Raw genomic sequence first — 18,972 nt, 5'->3', positions numbered from 1 at the left:
CTACTTCTGCTGCCTGCTGGCTGCCTGCAATTTGGCAATTCAAATCTCACCAGATTCAAGGTTGACTCCACCTTCCATCCTTCTGAAGTGGGTAAAATGAAGGCCCAGATTGTTGGGGGCAGTATGCTGACTCTATAAACTGCTTAGAGAGGGCTGTAAAGCACTGTGAAACAGTATATAAGTCTAAGTGCTATTGCTATATGCTATAAACTAACTGCAGTGACTGGATTCATAGTTACTAACTATGTTTTACTAACTGCAGTGACTGGATTCATAGAATAAGCAGAACTGGATACATGACATTATGGCTTAGCTGTCTTACCCATCCCATGCTAGAGCAGATCCTTACATTCAGAATGTCCCCCATTCACTACTACTACCTCCATTATAGGACTGGAAAGCCTTTCATTTGAAACCCTGAGGAGCTGCAGTTGGTCAGCATAGGCAAAATTCAGGTTATCTGTTAGCTTCTAAGGACTGACTGTCTAATACTAGCATGGGATTGGTGTCACCTTGGAGAAACTGAATTATAAATTCCATCTGTGTAATACAACTATTTAACTAGAAAAAATTAAGGTAGCATATGTAGCTTTTGATAATATTCTCAGAGAGAAAAACAGATGTCGGAAATATGTGGCTACATTGTGCTTGACTCTGTTGATTTCCTGGAAGGCCTAGAATAATTTTGGCATTTATTTATGTTCTTGCTGTGAAATACTGTTTACTTGGGCATGATTAAACATGGGCGTTAACTGATTCTGCAAAGAATGATGATTTAAGACCTCTTCAGAGTTCTTGGTTTTCTTTTTTTAATTGTTATTGTTAGGCATAAGTTAGCAGGCATCATTATCAAATGAGGTACATAGTTTAGGAATAGATATTTAATTATTTTTTATATACAGGATTAAGCTAAACCTCAAGAGGAACAAAAGGGAGCAAATGAAATCCTGTACATAAGACTTATAGGAATGCATTTGGATGACAATGTAAGGCACAGTTTTCTTGGGACATCATTATATTTAGCAATCATTACTTCACCCCAAAAGTTACCAAGGAGATTACAGGTGGTAATGACTATTTATTCAGCAGCTGTTCAGTCTTGTAAGCTGTTCAGTCTTATTCAGCAGTCTTGTAATTGTGCTGAATGAGGGGCACAGATCCTCGTAGTTGCGGTTGTCGCAGCACCCCCATGGTTGTTTGATTACAACCGAACTGCTTGATGTCTGGTTCACAATTATAACATTGTGATTATAACATCATGTGATCCCAATTTTTGACAGCTTCTCACATGCAAAATCAAGGAAATTGGAAGCGGCGGGCACATGAAATCCTCACATGACTGTATGACTGTATGATCTTCATGGAACATGAACAACTGGGACCACCAGAACTGCTGGTCACTAAACAATGAATTGTTGTGATGTTGCACTTTTTGTCTACGTCACTTAGCAATGGCACTTCTGGTTCCATTGTAACCCAAAAACTACCTGTAAAATCATTCAGTTCTTGAGTACAATTGAGCCCATTATTCTAACTGACTCGAGCAGTTTTATCATGGGTAATTTTCATTCTCGCAGGATTAATAGATTAGTTTTTTAAAAAACATGATTTAAACCTGTTTCAAAAAAGCATAAATGTTAAATTTAGTACAGGTGGTCCTTGACTTATGACCACAATTGAGACCAGAATTTCTATTGCTAACAAGATGATTGTTAAGTGAGTCATACCCAATTTTGCTATCTTTTTTGCCACAGTTGTTAAGCAAATCCCTTCAGTTGTTAAGTGACTCACATACGTAGTTGTTTATTTATTGGTTCGATTTCGATTTATTAGTTCGATTTATATGCCGCCCTTTTCCGGAGACTCAGGGCAGTTTACAATGCGTTAAGCAATAGCCTTCATACTTTTGTATATACCTGCTTAATAGGGCTTTCGGGGGCCCCACAAGCGGTGTTCTTTTTTATACAAAGTCAGCTTATTGCACCCACAAACCAGGTCCTCATTTTACCTACCTCGAAAGGATGGAAGGCTGAGTCAACCTTGAGCCTGGTGAGATTTGAACATGCAATAATTGCAGGCAGCTGGTATTATTAACAGTGCTTTAGTCTGCTGCACCACCAAGGCTCTTGATTGAATCTGGCTTCCCCTGGCTCTTGTTGATTGAATCTGGCTTCCCCTGTTGATTTTGCTTGTCAGAAAATGACTGGGAAGGTCGCAGATCGTGATCACATGACTTTAGGATGCTACAACCATTGTAAATATGAGCTGGTTGCCAAGCACCCACATTTTGATTGCGTGATCATCGGGTTGCTGCGATGGTCATAAGTGTGATGACTGATCAAGAGACATTTTTTTCCAGTTCTGTCATAACTTTGAATAGTTGCTGAATGAGTGGTTGTAAGTTGAGAACTATCTATAAATCCACAATGGATTGCAATAGCAGTAGAAGAGTCAAGAGTATATATTCATGAACTGGAATATAGGCATGGTAACAAGGTCAGCCAATGACTAGGCATAGCAACTAAGTCAGCCAATTGGGAGCTGAGACAGACTGGAGCCAGGGCGTGTCTTAGTCTGCAGCTTCTGAGTCTGTGCTGAGAAATTGAAACTGAAAGCACTCTGTGCATGCTTGTCTGCTCTGCTGAAATGAAATTAACTGTTCTCTCCTGCCTTGTGTTTTGCTTGTAAGAAGAATCTATATTGGTATTGTATATGTATTCTTGTATATAAAGAAGTTAATGAATCCTGCTGAACCAGTTTATCTGTGTGTGCTTCTGGATTTGATTTTTGGAAGAAACTCTGACAAAGAAAAGAAGGGAAACAGCTAAGCCCAGGAGGCTTAGTCTGTTCCTCTCCCAATAAACCATGATATATTGCCCAAATGTCTTGATGGTTTGTATCTGGGAGGATTATGAATAAAAATTTGAATGAGAACCATTCATGGCCCAAAGGCTTTCAGTGGCTTATGCAAGTTTGTAAAGCAGCATCTTCGTGAACTTTGGCCCAATACAGCCCTGATGGGTTTGTTAGCCTTTAATGTGCTATGATTCCTCGTTCCTGTTAAACAGGCTGGGGCTGTGTCACTTAAAGCCTTATTTCAAAGGCTAGTTGCAAGGATAAATTAGCCAACGGTATTCACTCTGAATCTTACTAATCAAGTGGGCCCTAAACCCTAAATATACACAGCAATTAAGCAGCAATGATCAAAGATGTTTAGCAAATAATGACCTTGTTCAGGTTTTATTATTTGAGCTGAAACTGGTTTTGTTTTCCCTTCAGGCTGCTTTGACCAAAATGCTGCTGAAGAAATCGGTGCATCCTCTGAGCCACCCGCTGGTAGATTACCACTACACTGGTATGTTGCAATAAATAATAACTGTAGTTCCTTTTCTCCTTCCCAATTTTAAGCACAAGGAACTTTTAGAATCACCACCCTGATAAATTGGAGGAACATTTTTACATGCAGGAGATAATTTCTTCATTTTAGGATACTGCTATTCTCCAATTTAAGCTATGGCTGGCTTTAACACAGTTTACTCTTAGAAATAAAGTTGAAAAAACATTTTGTGGTCCAGTGTGCATGAGTGCATGCATAGGGAATTGGGGGAAAAAGACGAATCAGGCTATTAATAAATGGCAATTTTATGTTTAAAGAACCTTAAGTATAATTGAAATAAATTTGTGCATAACAGTTGTCCCTAACCTGTTGCCTCTGAAGTAGATTGGACTACAACTCCCAGAATTAGTAGTCTAATTAGGAATTCTGGAACTTGTAAGCCAACAGTTCTAGAGGATAGCAAGATTTAGAATATTAGATTTAGTGGCATTGGCTGTTTCCTTAATCTCAGGCTGTTTTACCACACAGGGGGAAAAAACCCATTCCTACTGATGGTTTTATCCCTGCTAAAGAAAAAAATGCACACAAATTTTGTGGTTTTGAACAGTTCTCTGAAAAGCAAATAAATTTTGAGGTTACCCTGTGATATGTATACTTCTCACTTTATCTGATACAACAGAAAGGATTACCAGGTTTATCAGTAGCCAGGATCTTTCTGGAAAGAGACTAGCAGTACCGGAAATTAGTTCAACAGTCTGAAAATTTGGCAACCTGTGGGTGTCTTTGAGTACTTTTGAGGATAAGCAAATCCTTTATCAGCAATCCTTCTGATCTCTGTAAAATCTTAATTCATTTAAATAAGAGCAAAGGCTGTGTTCACTTTTTCTGTGACAGGTGAAGTGAGAGCATGGGAAGAAAATGTATTGTGTTCCTGTAGATTGCTCCTAGAACAACTAACCTGAATGTACATTATGTGTGTATCAGTTCACAGGTTGTAATATTTGACAGAAACAAATCTAAACCTCTCTTAGTTCATAGAAATAATATTTGAAAAACTTCCAGTTTTGCTTACTGCACAATATTTTATTATTTATATCAGTTACATACTGGGCAGAACCCATAACATGTGACTATCTACAGTTAATTTAAATGCCAACAGATTAGAGATGATGACTGGCACAGACTTGCATTGTGACAAATATAGGAGCATGCCATTATACAGTGTTGGAATTTACCCCAAATACTAACCTCCTTGTCTCATCTCTCATGATAGCACTGGCTAATCTGCTCTGATGTTACATAAGAAGATAGTTGGGAGATGTGCACAGTCCTTGTGAACTCTTTACTTAGCACTGATCTGAGGTCACTAAATTTTTGGCAGGGCAGGAAAATGCTCAGCGGCATGTGTGACCCTATAGAATGTAGAATGATGCTGTCCAACCACAGAGTCTTTTGAGAGTCTTTCAGAGTCTTTTGTCCGTGTAGTACAACTTCAGTGGTAAAACCAGATCGCCTAAGAACCCATTTCCCTAAGCAGATACCTGCCTTGATTCAAAGTTGAATCAAAACTTGATTCAAAGTAGGTTATGATTGTGAAGAGAAGTACTTACATCCCTCCATTTCATTCCAAATTTGTTTTTTCTTGGCTCCTTTCATTACGTTGAAAAACAAACTAAAGTTTCCCTTGAATTATCTTGCCATTCGGACAAATCTATGTAACATGGTGGCAGGATGGATTTGATTTAAATCGAGTTGATTTAAATCACAATTTAAATCATGATTTAAATCACTAGTAAAAAGGCTTGATTTAAATCAACTCAATTTAAATCATAATTTTTAAAGAGCAACTGTCATCTCTCCGATAGTCCCAGTGTTGCAGAATATACAGCCTCATGCTACATAACGAAGCTCCATTTCATGCTGAATAAACTAAATTATTTATGTATCTTAAGTAGAAAACTACCTTACGATAGATTTTTACCCCAAAAGTTTTTTATTAAAATAAATTCGATAAAAATCAAAAAAAGTCTGATTTAAATAAAAAAAAATCTGATTTTTTGATTTTTTTAAAAAAAATCATTGATTTTTATCCACCCTGCATGGTGGTGTTGCTAGCAGAATGCCAAAGTGGTTTGTTATGACTTCTTTCTGGGATATTATTTTTTTTTACTTCCTCATTTGTAAAACTCGACCCCTCAAAATGTTTTGGACTACCTTAGGTCTATAAAATCTATTTTCTCTGTGTTTTTTATATGTTGTCAATTTGTGAATAAGACTTCAGCATTTTGGATATTCAGGAATATAATTTTTTAATTTTCATTTAAAATTAATTATCAGATTCCAGCGAAAAGGCTTAATTTTTTAAGAAAAACCATCTGGCAAGGCTTCTGATTTAATCCAAGAATAATATCTTTAAATTAATTGAAGCAGGATAGCTGAAATGTTCATGTAAGATCTGTCTTGACAAGAAAAAACTTGTGTTGGAAAATAAGGAATGGAATGGAATTTACGTTCCACTTTTTTCTTTTTCCAGGGTCAGACAGCTGGAGTGTGGCTGAGAAGAAACACTTCAATAAGGGAATTGCTATCTATAAGAAAGACTTCTTCCTTGTCCAGAAACTTGTGAGTCTTTTCTCAGGTCCCTAACTTATGGCCAAAAAATTGACCGGGATACATAGACATGTCTCGGCTGATTAATTTTGCAGGGTTTTGACCAGTCACTAGGAAAAAGAGACACTGCTTAAAGCTTGCTTGGGAGACCTTCCAGTGCAATTTTGGGAAGTGAATGGGACCAAACGCTGGAGCCTTCTGCTGTGTGTATGGAAATCCAATGGTGTGGCCATTGCACCTAATCTTTAATATTATCTATATTCTGGAGTCCAGTGTTAAAATACTGGAGTCCAGAATAAAGGTAATATTAAAGATTAAGTATTAAAATACTACTTGGGGCAGTGATGCTGAAGTGCTGATAATTTCAATGATTGGAGTCCCAACATAATCTCTTTGTCCTTTCACAAGAGGAAGGAAGAGGAACAAGCCAGCAGACTTGTTCTAAAACAGTTAAGGATTGTTTCTTCCTCAGAATGAAGCAGCAGGATAGTTAGTTGAAGAATATCTTGATTTATACGCTATTTCATGTGAAAGAAGGAGTGAAGGAACTCTTTAAGCATCGCCAAAAAAATTAGTTCCTTTTTGAGCCAAACTATGAAAAGCCATATGTAAAATCTATGTGCAACCAGAAGCATTTCACGGGTGCCCTCAAATTATCTGCCTAATATATTGCAAAACAAGGGATGAACAACTATCATTGCTTCAGTGGTTGCATCAGATTTCTTTATTTAGAATTTAAGTTTTCATAATCAAAGCCCAGCAAAGCATTCAGCTGCCGCCACAGTCTGAAAACCCCCACTGCAGTTCACACAAAATTGAATCTCTCTTATTTCATATGTAGCAACTCCATGATTCCTCAGTTTTCATCAGACAAGTGGCCTTTGAAACCCAGAGATCAATTTCCACAGTATTTAGTCTCAGATTTGTTGCACATGTGTCAACCTTCAGGACAATGGGTCTGGATAGCAGCCAGGGGCTTTGAAGCTCATGAATTTACCCAGTGTGTGTAATATAATTGCTTTTTGTGTTGAAATTTGACCTGTTTGATTGGTAAACAACTCAGTAATATTCTAATAGAGTAGATTATTATTCCAATTCCTGTAATCATGTTGGCTGGTTTTCTCCTATAGGATTCCAGCCTACTTAAGGACTTGGAGTCATAAGATTAGCATCTAATTTATACACGAGATACCCTCTTGCAACAGAGAAATTCAGAAAGGAATGCATATGAAGTAATACAGTATAGAATAATAGGTTTATTATTAAGAAAATAAATTATTTGAAATTTAAGGTATAAAAGAAAGAAAGTATTTCTGTATTGGCTAATAACTTCCATTTGGTCCTGTAATGGTTTTAAGTTATACTCGGGACTATCCCAGGACAGATCAACCGAAAATTTTTCAACCATCACAATACAGTGTACAGTTTATGGGTGTTTGTGATCTCAGTCCATGCATCCCATTGCAGAATCAAATGAATGATCACCTGTTTTATCTCTGAACAATCCAAACTGGTCTTTTCTGTTTTTATTTTGATGACATTTGTGTATAATGCTGGGTTTTAGACCGTAAAACACATTTCTTGTATTTCCTCTTTAATATACTATAGGTAGTCCTTGACTTAGAACCACAATTGAGCCCAAAATTTCTGTTACTAAGTGAGACATTTGTTAAGTGTGTTTTGCCCCATTTTATGACCTTTCTTGCCACAGTTGTTAAGTGAATCACTGCACTTGTTAAAGTAATAATACGATTGTTAAGTGAATTTGGCTTCCCCATTGACATTGCTTGTCAGAAGGTCGCAAAAAGGGATCATGTGACAACAGGGCATGGCAACCGTCATAAATATGAGTCAGTTGCCAAGCATCTGGATTTTGGTCACATGTCCATGGGGATTATGTTATGGTTGTAAGTGGGAAAAATGATCATAAGCCACTTTTTTCAGTGATGTTGTAACTTCTAATGGTCACTAAATGAACTGTTGTAAGTAGAGGACTAACTGTATTCTTAAACTGCTGCCCTATTCTGCTGAGATCTGATTTTCCAACAGTTTCTGTTGTCAGAAATTTTGATGGAACACTTTGGATTTCCAGTTTTCTAGTTTCGTTTCAAGCTGTTTTTTATAGTCAAGTTTAGATTCTATTTCTGCCAATGCCCCTTTTTTTCTGAGATACTTTCAGTAAAAAAAAATTATTAGCACCAAACCTTGTGATTATTTGGAATTCTCTGATTCCTTTCCTTGTATCTTCCTTTGTTTCTCTATCCCACAATATTGCAGATAAAAACCAAGACTGTAGCTCAGTGTGTGGAATTCTACTATACTTACAAAAAACAAGTCAAAATAGGCCGGAATGGGACTCTCATCTTTGGGGATGTTGACGCTACCACTGAAAGAGCTGTTAAAGATGAAGCTGAAGTAGATATAAAGGTAACAGATACCAAGCAGGAGCTTCGATGCTAAAAATTATGCTAGACCTCATAGATTGCAGGCAAAGGCATGGAACTTGAAACGGGCATTTTCTGTCGCTGTGAATTACTACGCATGTATACAGTAGAAAGAAATTCCCAGAGAAAATGGGAAAATTGCAGAGTTCTACCTTAATCTCATTGGCAGGAGCTATTACAATATTGATGAATGTGCGTCAGCTTTACTGGGTAGACCACACAGGAAACATGATCAAATAAGCTAACTATTTTATTGTCAAGCTACATTAACAGAATTTTCAAGTCTGAAACTACAGTTCTTCAACTTTTACAGCTGAAGAACATGGACCCCTTCTGGGTCTCTTGCTCCACTTGTTATGCAGTTGTAAGCTTTACTCTCTGCTCTCTCTTAGCTGACCGTTCCTTAGGCCAGGGGTCCCCAACCCCCGGTCCGTGGACTAGCACCAGGCTGTGGCATGCCAGAAACTGGTCTGTGCAAACAAGCAAAGGGCCATTCGCGAGATGCAGGCAGCACATGAAACCATGCCCCCTCTGGTCCACAGAAAAACCTCTCTCCACGGAACCGGTCCCTGGTGCCCAAAAGATTGGGGGCTACTGCCTTAGGCTGCATTTCTTTGCCCCGCCTCCCAAGCTCATTCCCACCTACCATTGCAGAATGAGCCCTATTGGATTCATATATATTCCTAATCTGTGCTGAAGTGATTGTTTTTAACCTGCATTCCTTTTTGTACTCTTCTAAAGAGTTCCCACAGGCTTACACGTACTCTTCCTCCCAGAACATACAATGAAGACTATGAAAACACAGAAGATGAAGATCTTGAAGAAGTTGAGGACATCATGCCAATTAAAGAGGAAGCTGTAGAAGGGGATGAGTTGTATGGCAAAAGCAGCAATTTCACACCTTCCAAATCGACTCCTCTTCGAGATGTTGAGGAACAAGTAAGTGTTGAATGAACCACAGTCAACAATTTCTGCCTGGAGCATTTCTTATAAAACATCTGACCAGTTGTAGCAGAATCAATGTAATTTTTGTCCTTAGTTAACATCACTAGTGACATAAATTATTCATGGTATGAATAATTGTTTGGCAGCTGCCTGATGTTTTCAGTCAAGAAAGATGACAGAAGTGTAGATACAGGTAGTAGTCCTCTGGTTACAACCCTTTGTTCAATGACTGTTCAAAGTTATGATGGTGCTGAATGAGGCAGACTTAGGACAGATGCCCTTAGTCATGGGATTGAGATTTGGACTCTCAGCTTCTGGCTTGTGATTACAATATTGTAGCAAGCTGTGGTCACTTAATCACAATTTTTAATGTTCCTTGGCTGGCTTCCCACAAGCAAAATCAGTGGGGAAGCTGGCAGGATGTCGGAAATTGTGATCACATGAGGTCCTCACTTAATGACTTGCATGGTCCTTGCTAACAACGGCTACCTGAAAACTACTGAAAGTGCTGCTGCTACATAGTACAGTCACATGACATTGTAGTTTATGACGGTGTCACTTAATGATAAAAGAGTTTCCAGCTTCACTTGCCATTGTAAGGAGAGTACTACCTGTGTAATATTTTTAATCAGCAAAGTAGTTGCAACACAACCATCCCACCCAATAATCTTAAAACACAGTTTGGATCTTTTTATGGATTTTTCGAAGTGTACTGAACTTGGATTTGCAGTCGTGTATTTGAAAACTTTCAAAACATTTATTTTGCTGTCTTAATAATACTCTGTGTAATATTCATTTTACTTTTGCATACCTTTTCTCAAGGGAGCTTGTAAGCAGAAACGTTCGGCTTTGAAATGTTTCTTTTAATATAATGTGATGTGTATACAAGAGACAGTAGACTCCTTGTTTACTTCATAGGTCAATAGTGCTTTCATAATTTGTACTTAAAATAGACTGTGGGGAATTAGTATTTTTATTTATTTATTTATTTATTTATTTATTTATTTATTTATTTATAATTTAATTTATATATCGCCCCCCTCCCAAAGGACTCGGGGCGGTGTACAGCCAATTAAAAACACAAAATACAACAACAGTTTTAAAATAGTTAAAAGTATTAAACAATTTTGGCCAGAATTTAAAACCCAAAATTTAAAACACCAATTTAAAAATCATTTACATAGATAGCCCTGCCTGGCGGAACAGCAGGGTCTTAAAGGCACAGCGAAACACACAGAGGTCGGAGATCTTGCGAATTTCCGGGGGCAGTTCATTCCACAGGGCAGGAGCTCCCACAGAGAAGGCCCTTCCCCTGGGTGTCACCAGCCGGCATAACTTGGCCGATGGCACTCTGAGGAGTCCCTCTCTGTGGGAGCAAATTGGCCGGTGGGAGGCTACTGGTGGCAGAAGTCGGTCTCGAAGGTATCCAGGTCCTGAGCCATGGAGCGCTTTAAAGGTGGTAACCAACACCTTGAATCGCACCCGGAAGACCACTGGGAGCCAGTGCAGCTCGCGCAGGGGAGGTGTCACATGGGTGCAACGAGTCGCGCCCATAACCACCCGCGCGGCCGCATTCTGGACCAGCTGGAACTTCCGAGTGGTCTTCAAGGGGAGCCTGATGTAGAGAACATTACAGTAGTCCAGCCGGGAGGTGACAAGGGCGTGAGTGACCGTCCGTAAGGCGTCCCGGTCCAAAAAGGGCCACAACTGGCGGATCAGGCGAACCTGATAGAAAGCCCCCCTGGCCACGGCCGTCATATGTTCTTCTAAAGACAGCCGTGCATCCAGGAGGACACCCAGATTGCGAGCCCTCTCTGGGTGGGGGGGGTAAAGATTCACCCCAATAGTCAGCGATGGCACCAGCTGACTATATCGGGAGCCGGAAGCCACAGCCACTCGGTCTTGGAAGGGTTGAGTCTGAGCCTATTTCTCCCCATCCAGACCCGCACGGCCTCCAGTATGCTGCTATAGTATGTTTCTTACAGGTTTTGCAAAAACAAAAACAACCCAAAACCATTGTTTAATGTTTTAACAGCCCTGAAGAAAAACTCCAAGAGGAACTCAAAATATTCAGAGCTTATTTAAGACATGATTAAAAAGCACTCCTGTTGTAATGTGTTGAACGCATGAAAGCTGAGGTTTAGCTTCTTAAAATAATATAATTATATCAATGCTTTAATCACCCCAAATTTTTCTGACCATTGTTAAGTTTTGTTAAACCAGCTGGGTGACTTTGGGCCAGTTACTCTCTCTCAATCCAACTCACCTCACAGAGTTGTTGTGGGAAAAATAGGAGGAAAAGGAAGCTCATAAGAATAGAATAGAGCTGGAAGGGACCTTGGAAAACTTTTAGTCCAGCGCCCTGCTCAAAAGTTGTTAGGTATGTTTGGCACCTTGATTTATTTAAAAAAATAATAATAAAGGTGGGATATAAATGAAATAAATGAATAAATCTATTCCATAGGAATACTTCTAGCTACATCTTGCAATAATGGTGTCTTATTCTGTAGGCTGGTAATCTTCATATGGAAAAACATCTGGAATCTGGTGCCCCAGGAAGAACAGAGGTCAGAGGCAGAACATCAAGAAGGACGAAGGAGACACCCATTAAATATCGGAAGACTTCGCCACCAGTGCAAAAGAGAAGGAGAAAACCGAAACCCAAACAAGAAACTGCCAACAAAACCCAGAATCAAGAGGAGGAATTTCCATGTAAAAAATGTGGCAGGTAAACTTGGGAAGATTTGGAGATGAAAATTTCCTGACATACTTTCTTCTGTTCAACAGGAAAAATGAATATGGAATTGAAAAATATTTGCTAACCTAAGTCTAAAATAGTATTCCTCAATATTTGCAACTTTTAAGATCTGTGGACTTCAGCTCCAACATGCTGGCTGGGGATTTCTGGAATTGAAATCCACACATTTTAAAGTTGCTAAAGTTGAGAACCATTGGTCTTAAGGTAACTGCTATGCTGCAGGCATTTTGGAATAAAAATTATATGTTTCCTTGCTGACTGGGACTGATGAGAATTAAAGTCCACAGTATTTAGAAGCCACCAAGTTGCCTAATCTGGATGTGCGTGAGGTAAAAGGGTTTTGCTTTTTTTGAATTGCTCACACAATTACATTTTTTCTGTTATAAATTGTTAGGATCTTATGTAATTTCTGTGCAATACCCCTGCAAAAATGCTATCTTCTACTTCGGATGGCTTTCACATATGAACAGAATGATGTAGAGATGCTCTAGGGATGTCTTGAGGGAATATTTCAACAGCCTCCTAGATAATTATTATTCTTTTTTTACTGTACAATAGCAGGCACCAGTTCAAGACTGAGCAAGATTAAACATCAGCTGGCCTTGAGCTTGCACATATCTGTTTCAATTTGTATGTCTCTCTCAGTTAACTGGAGCTAGACTAAAGAAGAATATGTTTGATGACTGGAAGCATCATTAGACTGGAAAGTTAACTTCTTGTCTAGACTGCATAAACCCAGTGACTTATGAACCTTATCAAGCATTTAAATGATGAAATGAATGAAACATCCAATTTCTAATTTGTGCTAGGAAAATATATATGATCCTCATGGATTATAAACTTGCAAGCAAAAAATATGGGCTTTATAGGGTTTTTCCTGTCAGTAGAAATGTAGGTAAAAAGATCACTCACTTGTTCCAACCTGCATGTAGGTAGAGGTTACCTGGTAATCTAATACTTGGATATTCAAAAGTCTTGTATAAAATATCTCACAAAAGGCTTTTATGGAAATCATAATAATCATGCAAAATCTAAAAGACTATCAGCAAATGAAAGGAAGCACATGTGAAATGCTTGGGTACCAAATAACCAGATGCAAATGATGCAATTGGATCTATAAAGAACTTCAAAGATTTTCAAAAGTTGTGATTGCAAGAAGCTTTTTCATATAGAATGATCATTGCAATTAGTCTCTTCAAATGTACAGGACTTGTGTGCACTTCATTTGTGTCAATTTGTTAGCAGAAATTTTTTCATCAGTAGCTGCTCTTGGCATGAAAAGTACTAGGTGATGCCTCAGAATTAATACAAAACCCAAATTTAAGGCTTATGTCTGTCCAAATCAGATGTTGGGTTCATGTTCTATGCAGAAAAATGACAATAGAGAATTTTGGTAGTCTCCTCCATAGAATCTGAGGTCCAGCCAATACTGCCTAATAGAAGTTTTAAATCATATTTTATTATTTCAGAGTGCATTCTAGTCAGTGTTAGCCATTTTTTCACATTTTCCTTTATTTGGATCTCTTTGTTTTTTATTATTGTTTTTATTTCCATTTTTAAATACCAGGATGGATCTTTCAAAGTTCTTCATATCATATAAAGTGCCAAGAGTCATTTTGAATTGGAATGGGAAATAAATAAAGAAAAACTAGCCACAGGTAGCATCTCAAAAGTACAACATGGATTGCACTTGGGTGGATTCCACTCTGCACTGCTTAAAAGAATCAACCGTAGAAATTCCAGGTCTTGACTTTGGTTGATTCTGTAAGGTCCAAGATAATCCCTTCAAACTTTCTTAATTTAGCACCTTCCAGATCTGTGGCAACTAAATGAACCAAATTCCCAGCTAGTTTGGTCAAACTAGCTGGGAATTTTGAGAGTTGCAATGCCAATATATCTAGAGTGCTAGGGTAAAAAAAAAAAAAAAATAAGCCAATCCCTATGCATCCATTTTAGGTAGAGAAATGTAAAACATTCCTTCTTCTAATATAATCATTCCTTCACACTTTAAAAGTTAAAAGTTAGCCAGTTATGGATGATATCATACAGCGGAACCAGGTACCCAAAATTATTTGCATCTCAGTTGAGAAAACAGGAAGGTAAATACATGTTGGTTGAGATCAGGAATGACTTAGGGTGTGTTCATGTATTTTGGCCAAGCCTAGTATGATAATTTATATCCAGACAATTTGTAACCCGTTGGGAAATTTCAGAGATATTTCCTTACCAGATTCCTTAATGCCTTCAACAATGGCAGAGTTTCTAATGATACTGCCTTCACTGGGAAAGTTGAAATATGCTCAGAGATGTCTCTGCTTTGAAAGAAGCCCATGTTGAGAACTGTATATTCTCCATAGTGTGGAAATGGGAGATGCCAGGCTGGGTTATTCTAGGCCCGTGATGGCGAACCTATGGCACGCGTGCCACAGGTGGCACACGGAGCCATATTAGTGGGCACGCCAGCTCAGCTCTGGGGCACATGAGAGCACTGGCCAGCTGATTTTCAGGCCTTCTGGGCCCACCAGAAGTAGGGAAACAGGCTGTTTCCTGCCTCTGAAGGGCCTGGAGGGGGGTGGGGAAGGCCCGTTTTTCTTTCTTACCTGGCTCCAGATCCTTTCTATGCATCTGGGAAGGGCGAAAACAGCCTTTCCCACTCGCTTGGAGGCCCTACGGAGGCTGAAAGGGCCCATTTCCCGACTCCCGGTGGGACAGGAAGTGACGTTTTTTCCTGTCCCCAGCCTCCAGAGACTACTAGAGAGGCTCCTAGAGACTCCTAGAGAGGCTTCTAGATACTCCTAGAGAGGTTCTGGAGGCTGGGGTCAGCAAAAAATGTCACTTCCTGTCCCACTGAGAGTTGGGAAATGGGCCCTTTCAGCCTCCGTAGGGCCTCCAAGGGAGTGGAAAAGGCTGTTTTCTCCCTTCCCAGATGCATAGAGAGGATCTGGAACCAGGTAAGAAAGAAAAAAGGACCTACCAGGCCATCATGTGCCAGGAGTGGGTTTGGGTGGGTGGGGTTGCGTGTGCATGTGCATGGGCACATGTGCGCGCGACCCTCCCCCGCCCCCCCCCTCTCCTGGCACACGATGGCAAAAAGATTAGCCATCACTGTTCTAGGCTCTAGCTCTATGGACTGAGTTGAAACTTCTGAGGTTCCGCCTCCCTGGTGACATTCCTCAGTTTTTTTCAACTCGGCTTCAGCTATGGACTCAATTTTTTTAGCTCCAGAGCTTTAGAGCTGAGCTTGGAACTTAATTCCCTGGATAGCTATTTTTTATTTTTTTCTTCTTTCCTTAGGTTTAAAAATAATTTTTTTTCCTCTTTCCTTTTACTTGTCTTGTTTGCAGCTTGGGAGGGCTCTCCATGGATACAGATTTGAGCTGGGGGGGTGGCCCTTTTCGGCACCTCCCACCCTCCCCAATCCCCACAGGTGCTGGACTTAATTTTGGGGTGCTGCCTGGCTTGGCGTCGCCCCAGTAACTGCGGCTAGGCTCGGAAGTATCAGGAGCCTGCATCGAAGCCGCTGGAGCCGCGCCAGCCTTCACGAGCCTTGCCGCAGCTTTCCTTTGATCCCTGCTGCTCAGCTGTAGAGTAGGGACGTTTGTGAATTCTGGCTGCCTTTTTTGGAATTTCTACGGCCGCGCCAGCCTCTTGCAGCCTGGGCGCGGGCCGGGTTACTTGCCTCTCTCACTGCTGACTGCTTTGACCCATACAGTCAAACATCAGCACAGGAAATGTTTTAGGACATTTCATGTCGTGTCATAGACTGCTTTGTGATAATGCTTGTGTCGTAACATGTTTTTTAAAATTACAATTCCATTGGAAGTCATGGGTCCTGCATTTTAGGTGTACTCTGTAAGTTAGCCCATTTGAGGTATCTTGCTTGAGAAATGATTGCCCTATGATAAACTGTTTCACCCAATTAAATGTTACTGGAATGAGAGTTTTAGTAGTAGATAGATAATGGCTGTCCAGGACTATGATATAAAGTTGGGTTGCCCATCATATTAAAACTATAGTGCTGTTCCTTTGCTTTTGGGCTACTGCGTGCAATGTGATTTCTTGGTTGATTTTTGTCTACTAACCAAGTTTCGAATCTTGATCAAAGCAACCTGTAGCATTACAAGTTTTTCTCAGCTGCAGCTTCCAGCCTCCACTAACATGACCAAGCTTCCTAGAGATGCTGGGAATTGCAGTTCAGCAACATCGAGAGGGCTTACAAGTTGCCTCCTCTTGTTCTAGCTGCTTTAAAAGCATGCAAGGCAAAAGCAGATAACAGGAATTTCCTGTTTAGCTTAACAATCTGCAAGATTGACTTTGATTAGTAAGTCGGTGTTCAAACAAAGGAGGGTGGAAGGTGATATAAAAATCCAGGATTTAACTACTGTGCTGTGGATATTGTGCCCTGCAGAATCTTCTACAAGGTGAAAAGTCGGAGCGCTCACATGAAAAGCCATGCCGAGCAGGAGAAAAAGGCTGCAGCTCTGAAATTGCGGGAGAAGGAGGCGGCGGAGGCAGCGGCAGCGGCGGCAGCAGCAGCACAAGCACACAGTAGGGCTCAGCAGGAAGGAAGCAGCAACAGTGGGAGCAGTCATGGGAGCAGCAGCAGCAGTTCGGATGAAGAAGGCGATGTTTAGCCCAGGACCCCCAGAGGCTGAGAGCCCTGTTCTGACTGCTCCAGCCTTGCGTCTACTTCCTTTCCTTCTTGCTTGAACCGTACCGGTAGATTTTTTTAAACGAAAAAAAAAAAAATATAGTGACCACAAAAATCTCTATTTTTAAAAGAAACATTTTATGGATTATTTTATTTATAAATAACTTTCTGTATCAACTTAATGAATGGAAGTCTGTTTTCCTTCAGCTCCTGAACTTGCCAGGAATCGTGGCAAAAGCCTTAAATATCTTACCCTCTGCTGAGAGAGAAATTTGTCAAATGCTCTGGATAGTAACTGAATTACTTTGGGTGTAAATTCAAGGAGCCACATAGTGTTCTTCATATACTTCTTTTCTTTCATCTCCAAGTTTACTTTCTGGCTTGGAGCTATTCACGGTTTCTTTTGTCTCCTTCATACAAGAGTTTTTTGTTTCTCCAGTTGGTAGATAAACCAGAACCAGAAGTGAGAACTTCTCTAGGGTGAATGAAGAGACTATTGCTTTTAAGATATAGCTCTTTAAGAGTGGAAATATTATAGTTAGTGTTTGTTTGGAACTACCCCTATTATGTTGAGTCATAGAAAGTTGATCACGTATGTCTCCAGAGTTGGCCAAAAGAATTAGTGATGAGTTCTGGGATATTGCACCTCTGTAGTTCTGTGGTAAAAACAAACTTTGCTTGCACAAGTACCCATGTATGATTTTGGGTTAATGAGATTGAGATAGAATCCTGCCCAAATTATTAAAGAGCCACAATTATGAGAAGATGACCTTTTATCCATGGCATTATTCTGCTGGGGGATAGCATTCATTCATCAGAGTCCATTTGCAATAACCATTCTTATTCCAAAACTGAGCATGTAGATCAGGGGTGTCAAACTCACGTTGTCACGTGACATATCATGACTTTTTTCCCCCTTCGCTAAACCGGGCGTGGGTGTGGTATACAGCTGGTATACAGTTTGATACTGTAGCCCAATGGATTAGATAACTAGTTGTCCACCATGAAAGTGCATTATTTTTACCTGAATAGACTTGAGTGTAGTTTTGCTTAATTGTCCATTTGAATGCTTCAACTGGCTTACAAAAGAGTAGCTGCTAATTTTTAAAACAGTTATGATATTTATTCCCTTTTTTTTAAAAAAAGCCTGGTTTGCAAAGGTAGACTGAGTATACTCAAGATAATAGAAATAAGGATCATGTTGCATTGATTCATATGTATTTGTAACCTCAGGACTACCCTTCGGTTGAGGTATTTGCCAACTAAATGACAGTTTCATTTAGATGTTCTGCACTGGTACCCGGGCCCAGATATCCGGAGTCAAGAATACCAAATGTGCGGGGAAAAAGAAAAGTATTTAGAAATGGTGCACCAAGCCAAATTTATCTAAGAACTTTGTCCTTCTGCATCAAGCAGCAAGTATTTGCAATTATCTTAATACTTATGGATGGTTATCTTCACATTGCTACAGTAAAGAGCAACTTTCTCTCTGTCTGGCAGTACAAAGAAAAGGAGGGTGCAGCAGAGGACAGAAAAAGAATGCGTAGCAAATAAAGATGGGGCACCTAAACTGCTTGCTTATAACTTTCAAATTCTCGTGTCCGCAGAAAATACAGTGCTAATTCAGCTGTAAATGAAAAAGTCCTGAAAAATCAGTCTTCTACAGCCACAGGGGCCACGAAAGCAAGGAATTGCATTAATAATCTGCAGAAGAACCTTTATTGAATAAATCATGCTAGGATTGTTCTCCAGCAGGGTTTTTTTTCTTCTTCTAGAACCGATTCAAGACTCAAGTTTCTAGAAGTTTACTTAGAAATGTATCGAAAAGCTAGAAGTTTTAAATTTGATTCCCAACCACAGAAGGAGATTGAAAGTCTCTTGAACAAAGGGCAAATCACAGAGTGATTTGACAGCAAGCCAAAGTTGGATTGCCCCGACAACTAGATGGCAATTAATCCTACCAGCTGCTGGATATATTTTGCCTGCTAAGCTACATGATCAGCATAATTTTTTATGGAGCAACTTTTACTATATAAGATTACTAGTACAGCTACAAGACATTACATATTTCAAATACTTCTATTTCATAGCACACAAACAAAACCACTATCGGGATATGCAAAGAAATTGCATTTTGAATGTTGAAAATAAATTTCAGCCTTCTTTCTTAACATGCTACGCTAGTTGTGAACGAATGCTGAAATTGACTATCCCTTACTTGCAATCC

At 39.6% G+C, this 18,972-nt stretch overlaps 1 protein-coding gene across 1 annotated transcript in view; it reads left to right on the top strand.

Annotated features, from left to right (window-relative positions):
• Nucleotides 1-16,927, top strand: part of MIDEAS (mitotic deacetylase associated SANT domain protein) — a 31,214-nt gene extending 14,287 nt beyond the window's left edge. Inside the window, exons 7-12 of the mRNA XM_070931281.1 lie at nt 3,280-3,355; nt 5,871-5,959; nt 8,225-8,374; nt 9,133-9,330; nt 11,847-12,064; nt 16,503-16,927. Of these exons, the coding sequence (XP_070787382.1) occupies nt 3,280-3,355; nt 5,871-5,959; nt 8,225-8,374; nt 9,133-9,330; nt 11,847-12,064; nt 16,503-16,728 (957 nt within the window). The 3' untranslated portion in view covers nt 16,729-16,927. The remainder of the gene's footprint in view (nt 1-3,279; nt 3,356-5,870; nt 5,960-8,224; nt 8,375-9,132; nt 9,331-11,846; nt 12,065-16,502) is intronic.
• Nucleotides 16,928-18,972: the final 2,045 nt, after the last annotated feature.

The sequence above is a fragment of the Pituophis catenifer genome, unplaced genomic scaffold (genome assembly GCF_029215685.1).
Source record: "Pituophis catenifer annectens isolate HBS135680 unplaced genomic scaffold, rPitCat1.0.hap2 SCAF_1, whole genome shotgun sequence".
In the NCBI taxonomy this organism is placed as follows: Eukaryota; Metazoa; Chordata; class Lepidosauria; order Squamata; family Colubridae; genus Pituophis; species Pituophis catenifer.
Note: the sequence above shows the minus strand (reverse complement) of the source record. Positions and strands in the feature narration are given on the sequence as shown.